The sequence below is a fragment of the Notothenia coriiceps genome, unplaced genomic scaffold (assembly GCF_000735185.1).
Source record: "Notothenia coriiceps isolate Sejong01 unplaced genomic scaffold, NC01 NC01_scaffold00027329, whole genome shotgun sequence".
Lineage (NCBI taxonomy): Eukaryota > Metazoa > Chordata > Actinopteri > Perciformes > Nototheniidae > Notothenia > Notothenia coriiceps.
This window is the reverse complement of record NW_011360030.1, coordinates 9,102-16,928: the sequence shown is the minus strand read 5'-3', so window position 1 is coordinate 16,928 and position 7,827 is coordinate 9,102. Positions and strand designations below refer to the sequence as shown.

The 7,827-nt window shown below is 40.3% G+C and overlaps 1 protein-coding gene across 1 annotated transcript in view; it reads right to left on the bottom strand.

Annotated features, from left to right (window-relative positions):
• Positions 1 to 827: 827 nt before the first annotated feature.
• The window catches only part of LOC104957550 (E3 ubiquitin-protein ligase pellino homolog 1-like), a 15,082-nt gene continuing 8,082 nt past the window's right edge, over positions 828 to 7,827 (bottom strand). The window contains exons 2-5 of the mRNA XM_010785195.1: positions 5,938 to 6,139; positions 3,191 to 3,320; positions 1,799 to 1,900; positions 828 to 1,054 (exon numbers count right to left, since the gene is read on the bottom strand). Of these exons, the coding sequence (XP_010783497.1) occupies positions 830 to 1,054; positions 1,799 to 1,900; positions 3,191 to 3,320; positions 5,938 to 6,023 (543 nt within the window). The 5' untranslated portion in view covers positions 6,024 to 6,139 and the 3' untranslated portion in view covers positions 828 to 829. The remainder of the gene's footprint in view (positions 1,055 to 1,798; positions 1,901 to 3,190; positions 3,321 to 5,937; positions 6,140 to 7,827) is intronic.

Genomic DNA, 7,827 nt, shown 5'->3' with positions numbered 1-7,827 from the left:
TTTCTTTCAGAATAAGGACGCAAAGTATTAACCGAGGTGAAAATCACTCCAAGTCTGGGCATGTTGAGAGCTGTACATACACACAAGGGGAGTTAGTCGGTTCCGTAAGAGCCAGCATGCGGGACCGGGATTCTGGGATTTGTAGTCTTTCTAGTTGTGTATTTTTCATAGTCTTATATTTCAACAGTTTTACGACAAACTGACTTTTTTGACATGGAAATTATTATTAAAGATTGACAAACATCATGTGTAATTCGTGGAACAATTCAAACGGGATCGAAAGATAATCTTTCTCTCTCCATTGACTTCAATACATAATCTTTCAGAAATAAGGTCCAATGGAGGTCCACCGGAAGGGGAGGGACTTCGCCTCTTCATAGCATCTTCTACTTTCTAAATGCTACACTTATTTAAAAAAAACCTGTTGCTGGTACTTGCTGTTGTCCACCTGGATGTGTACTTTTCTTTAATTTTAATTTGTGTCATTTCTATATTCATAATTGTATGTGTGCCTCTTATTTAATAGTACATTTTTTCCTTTGTACTTTTGCGGTAACAACTAATAATAATAATAATAGATTACATTTGTATAGCGCCTTTCAAGGGACCCAAGGCCGCTTTACAAGCTGAACAAACAAAGAAACAAAGAAACAAAAGGGGCAAATAATAAAGTAAAAAGTAAATACTGTGATGGGTTAGGGGTCAAAGTACTGTGCAACGGTACAAAATGTGTCAACAAGAAGTAGTGATCTTGTTCCTATAAAAATGTCTGTTAAATTAAATGTAGTGTAACAACTTCGGTCTTATCGACACAAAGCAGTATCCCCCTCTAGCTGCCCCAGTTTCTGCAGCCTACCCCGAGGAAGATGTTCTTGGAGGAGTCGAAGCCGGCGGCGTAGATGCGTGCGGTGAACGGAGCGTCTCTCTGGCAGATGATGCGGCAGGCGAAGCGGGAGATGGTGCTCTGAACCGTCTGACCGTCCACCTGGATCTGACCCCCGGGCAGCGTGTCCGTCACCACGTAGTCAATGGGAATCTCTGTGGAGCGACCAATCTGTGATGAAGCACAGACAGGGTTTATAATAATAATAATAATAATAATAACAACAATAACAATACATGGGATTTATATTGAGCTTTTCTTGATGCTCAAAGACCTGCACATGAAAATGATGCAGATACTTCTGTATAGTGTCATGTACTTTGTATACTGTGACAGTGAGTGGATGAATTCGCCTCTACTTCCCAACTGTCTCGGTAGATAAAGTATAGTCCCTCCAAGCTCCCTTTCAGTAAAGATGTCGTCAAAGATAACTAAAACTGTTTTTCATTCTTCACATATTGTGTCATAAGATATATTGGGTAAAGAATGAATCTGCAGTTCCTCGGATAAAACATTTGAACAAACTTTTTAACGGATGTCAGTTATTGAGCAACGACAAATGTAAACGTGGCTTTTTCTTAACATTAATATCTGGAATTTTTCTCAAAGCTATTTCTTTGAAGCCGTGTCGATTCCTATTTCTCAGTTTCCAATTCCTCAAATGTGGTTTCTTACTTTTTGTTCCGAGTTTTATTTGGTCTTTCATGGGTTAAGGAAATTCTGCCAAGAGCCAAAAATTGTGCAACATTACAAAAGCATCACGAATAGAAAAGGCATACAGTTTGACTCGTAGGTAGTTGTGTAATCTTTTTTTTAGCTTTCCAGAAACACAAAGATAGATCATGAGAGGCTACATTTAGTCTGTGATCTGTGTATCTGCAGGAGCATCAGGTAGAGTCAGTCGATGCTACAGACCTGGAACATGTCCGTGCCGCCGTCCTGCGTGTACTCCACCACCACCGTCTGTGCCCGGGACAGAGTGTAGGAAATACTGTGCTGCTCCTTGTTGCTCACAGCCTGCACAAACACAAGAGAGGCACTTTTAAAAATGTATTTAAGATATGACAAACACACCTGTTATTGTTCAATGATAGCATATCTTATTTATGATTATTTATGATGCAGTAAGTCTTTAACAGAGCAACAAAAGTGCAAAGAAAATCTTGTTTATCCTGATAACATAAAAGAAACAGAACAGATAGAAAACATGAACACATCAGCGTTTACATGTTTGTAACCATCTGCTATATTGCAGTTAATGCTTAATGACTGCTACTATAGGAGAGATACAAACAGAATAATTAGAAATGTCTTGATTTGGTCCATCTGACAGTACCCATCAAACTCATTTGGCAGGAAACTACAACATTGTGATTGTAATGTAAATAAAATAAAGTGCTTCCATGTATTACTAGTAGATTGCAGGTACCCCTAGGGATGCATACCGGTATCCGGTATTACCGAAATACCGGTTACTGGTGGCTACGGTATACCGTACCGAAATCAGACCCGGTTTCGATACTTTAAAAAAAAAATTTTTTTTTTAAATTGTATTTTTAAAGTGAGTCCGTGGCCCGTGATGGGTGTTATAAATTAGATTGCATAATCGTTTTTCTTCATATTTTATGTATTTTTCATTGTTTGTTCAATACTAGAAAGGTAAGTCCCACAAATGAACTGTGATGGGATTTGTTTTCTCTCACCAGTGAAGGCAAATGTTGATTTTAAAGATGAGATTTGTTTGTTTGTGCAATGCCGAGATCTCATGACCATTATTCTATTATGTATTTGTTCTCTAGTCGAATCTCAGGTTTAACATTAATTATAACGGTGCTATAACGGTCTGTTTGCATTGACAAGATGTGCTATTCACGCGGCACACCTGATGGCGGGTGTTATAAAAGATATTCCATAATCGGTTTTCTTCATATTTTTTATGTATTTTTCATTGTTTGTACTAAAAGGTCCAAGAAGTCCCACAATTGAATTTAATATTCATTTGACATGTTAACTATATCGTAAAGCGCTTCATGGGAGTAATTGTGGGATGATACATTTTCAAAGTATCACGATATGTATCGGTTGAGTATCGGTATCGTTCAGTGGTATCGGTATCGTTCAGTGGTATCGGTATCGTAAAAAAAGTCAACGATATGCATCCCTAGGTACCCCACACAAACACATTAAATCAGTCATATCCAAGAGCGTGAATTCCCTCTCCTTCGTCTTCTTTTATGAACTTTGAAAGGTCCTCTGTGCTCCCTGTCATAGTGCCTGATGTTCTCTATCTGAGTTCAAAGCGCTCACCTTGGCAGCCTGAGGCGTGCACGAGGAGTGCACGGTGCTCGGTTTCACGCCGTTGGCCTTGTTCCTGCGACACAGAGCGAAGCGGCTTTTCCTCCTCCCCTTGTCACCGTTTGGCAGAGAGCCATTACACCTGAACACAACATGGGAAACGTCTGATTAGAATCACACAGGATCGGCACTGAGTGAACCTGGAAGTGAACAAGTTAAAACGTGTAAAAGCACATATTAAGGTCATTTAAATCTACTAAAAGAAGCTCAATCGTGGTTTATAATACACTTCAGTGAAACGGCGTGACAGTGCAGGGCTTCAGTTCTTCACACAATAACACAGAGGCTAACAAAACCACAGGCGCTCTCTGAGTCAGCAGAGAAAGGCCTTCAGTCTGCAGCCTTCTTCCCTCTGGTGGGGGGGGGTTCTCTACATTAAACTATACAGAGTTATGCTGACAGCAAACCAGAGGTGGGATAAAGTCATCGTTTAGCAAATCACAGAGTAACTATCAAATCTTGGCTATAAAAGCCTCAAGCCAAGAACAACAAGACGTTGTGTTCCACGTCCGAAGCATCCACCTGTTCATTGAACCAACCTGAGGTGAGGTATCATCATGTAGATATACGTCTATTCTTTAACCAATTTATACTTAATTCAAATAAAAAAGCTACACGTTTCAGAAAAGTAGAATCCATTTTTGTATCTGTTTTTAATCTATTGGAAGTTTGTATGTGTGTCAAAGCTCTTCTAACCCCAACATGTGCTGGCCCTTTCTCCCTAACCTAACAGGCAGATTTCCCAAACATTATTTCGCAGCTTTCACTGGAGACAGGAAGCCTGGTGGGTAAACGTAAACTACATTTTTGCACATTATTGTCAAAAGGAAAACTATGAAAGCTATGAATCTGTTGGAGGTTTGATTAGGAGTGTTTGTCTGGAGGTTATCTGCAGAGCCAGCCTGAGGTCAGACACACATTTGAGTGGAGCCATTCTTCCACAGGATAATGCTAACTTCCTGCGTTTCAGATAAAGTGCACCCACCTCCTTTTCTTAGACAAACCCACTGTGGCTCCACTGCCTCTGTTTTCACAAACTATGCGTCTCTTTAAAATGACACCCTGTGAGCGGTGTAATTGTCAGTTACATGGTCTCCCAGACTGTTGGGTTCCACATGTGATACGAAAGCAAACAAAAGGTCTGAAACCACAGCAGCCACAACTCTCCTGACGTCTCTCTGAGTCCGCAGTGAAAGGCCTTCAGGCAGGAAGTGAGCTGCATTCTTCTCTGCGGTGGAGCTTCTACACGTTAAGCTGGACCAGGCGCAGCTTCTGAACTATTTCATACTGTACTAAAGTCCCACTGAGATCAAATGAAGTTATCTATTCAATCTTTTTTATCTGGAGAAATGTCACAGTGTACACATTCTTATCTGCACTAAAAGGGTTTGCACATTTGAAGCAACTTGTGCAAAGTGTGGGCATTCTCCTTCAAGTGCTTAGACCTCACACAGCAGGGTATCACACCTTAATACATGTTCAGGACCGGACCCCATGTGTTCATAGTAGTGTCGAGTATCACAAACATATAAGCTGTCATAAAACATGTGGTCAAATTGGAGACTTAAATCACATAACTACTGATGAACAAAACCGTTTAAGACAATTGTATACAGGCTCATACAGTACATAAGCAGCCATACACATTGTGGTCCGGCTGCTTATGTATGCTTGTTGGAGCCATAATGCATGTGTCTGTTTGTATTTTATCTGGACGTTTAATTAATTTTCTACACAAGATGGAGTATTCACTTGTGTGTGTGTGTGTACATGTAATCACTGGGTGATCAGGTGCAGGTGTTTTGGGACGGAAGCAAACAGTTTTCGAGCGTGTCGGCCGAAGCCGTGTCAATATGAGCTGTGTGTGTTAAACCGGTCTGTATTCAGCGTGAGTGACGTGCATGTATTGGTATCTGAATGGTAACAGAAAGGCTATGTGGACAACAAAATAAAAGGATCGATGGATTGAAAGATATACACTCGTATGGACATTGCTTGAACACGCGTCCGAGCTTACTTCACCCGTTCCCTCAGTGGCTTGAGTATGGATGAAGTTAAAAAGCCACTACAATGCTTATGTTAAAAAACAACATTTGAATTGTAAAATATTGGGCTTCTTGTGTTGAATGATAAACATTTCTAGAAACTACCAAAAAACGTGTTATAATTTCCTTGAAAGTATCAAAGTAGTAAGCCCTATGACATGGTAGTGTTTGTAAATCTCTGTTAAACTGTCGTGAATAAAGCGTAGTCCCTCAGATGTTCACAGGTTACTCACACATTAAGGTACAGCAGATTACTCCCATCTGTAGCCGGGATGATTACAAATACAAATGTCCATCCTGGTGGAGGATACAGATTTACTCTTATCTATTCTATTCCATTGGTGGGTCTCGTAAAGCAGGTGTTAACTGTCGTATACAGTAGAACTATCTTAAATAGAGCCGAGCAATATGGATTATATCACAATCTTTTTTTAAGTAATGTGGATATAATGAACACTTATGTACAATCTGATTTGAATACTGACACTTTACTTTGTGAACTAGGAGCCAGATGTAAAAACAGAAGCTGTTCTCCACTAAATGAAATGGTCAGCAGTAAAGTGCACATTGTTGAGGGCTCAAACCAGCAGAACCAGAACAGCTCGGGGGCTATGATTCAGACGTTTTAAAACCGCAGCAGAGAAAGCTTCTTACCCCAGAACAATGAGCTCTCCATATTTCACTGGTCCTTTGGTGGAGGCCGGGGAGGAGGGGATGTTTTCCTGACCGAGAGAAAACATGTGTGCAGCTTTCAGCGGGAGGAAGGGTGAGGAAGAGTGAGGAAGAAGGAGGAAGGGTGAGGACTTTCCCAGTGTCACCCTCAGAGCGTCTCCATCAGCACCGCTACACACATCACCTGCAGACAGAAGAAGAAGAAGAACTTTTGACTATGCAGTTTTCAGAGTAGGAATCACTTGGGATTTACAATTTAAATAAGCTATGAGACAAGAAAACACACACTTTTATTTGGTACGGCAATACAACCAAGTCTTTATACTGGGGATCTGGACCCCAGCACAATGTGTTCATAGTGCCTGATATCAAAGACATCAAATATCTGGTCAGATTTACACATTCATCACATTATTGCTCATTTGAATAGCAATTTGAGAACATTGAATGCAGGCAAAGTTCTTCTTTTTGTTGTTGCCGGTATGTTAAAATAAAATCTAAAATGTTAGATCTTTGACTTCTTTTGTTGAGTAAAAAATGAGTTTGGAGAAATTCTCAAAGTGCTTTTTGACACTGGGGATATTTCATTTAAAATGTAAAAACAATTTTCAGACTTTCATACAAACAAACACATATAGAGGCTGCAACACCACACTATTATGTCCTGCTACAATACAACCATACTGTCTTTGTAGTGTGATCCGGACCTCAGCTAAATGAGTTCGTTGTGCCTGATATTAAAACCACCAAATATCTGGTCAGATTTACACATTTAAGCCCATAATTCCACATTTAAATAGCCATTTAGGGCGGTTTTATACAGAGAAAGTACTTTTTTCAGCTGTGATGTTCGAATAAAGCGTACGATCTTTGGCTTCTTGTGTTGAATGAAAAAGGGGTTTTGTAGAAAAACATGTTTATAATTCTTGAAGTACTTATTAAGATAAAGTTGAACTTTACAGAGAAAGCTTCACTTTGTGTCTTACATTTAAAATGGAAATAACTCTTAACACATAGAGTCTTCAACACACCATCATTCATTGGTTCCTACAATACACCCACACACTCTTTGTGTTGGGTCTGTGCTGCAGACAATGTCTGAATTCACTGCCGGACACTGAGCTGCGTTGTGAAGAGAGTGTTCATGACGGGGTGACTCACAGCGTCACACTGGGACTGATGTTATAATGCTTTGTACCGTGAATAAAAACAAGCCGAGTGTCACTCAGACGCACAACTCTGATGTCCAGAGGCCTAACAGGACCTAACGTCACTAAAAACCCCACGAGGGATTCACGCTGTGATGACGAATTAACCTGTTGGAAACCAAAGAGGGTTTAGGGTTCAGATAAATTGACTTTCATATATTCTGGTGTTGGCGAGTGTTTCTCGTTAGAGGGTCATAATACTCAACTGGTAGAAATCCCCGTTTTTAAAATAGGAGGCCCTCCATTAAGGATGCTTTTCTTAATGGAGGGTCAAATAGCAGGTTTCAAAGGAATAAACCCAGAAAACTCCTTTTTAAATTGTAATAACAAACATACCCAATGTTACCTTCCATTCTTGAAGAAACCTTTGTTTGTAGCGCATGTGTTTAAGGTGAACGAGGAATCTAATGGCGCATTTCCACTGCAGGGCCTCGCTCGGCTTAGTACGGTATAGTTAGGCCTTGGTGGGCCAGGTTCACTTTATGATGCGTTTCCATTACAGTTTAGTAGCTGGGGAAGTAACTATAGTAACGCAGTGTAGGCGGGGCCGTGACGTCATCTTCAATGCGAAACATAGAAAATCAACATCAACCGTTAGCTGTTAGCCCTCAGAGCTCACAGCTCCTCATATCTGTTCAGAAACTAGACAAAAGTGAAACAAGTA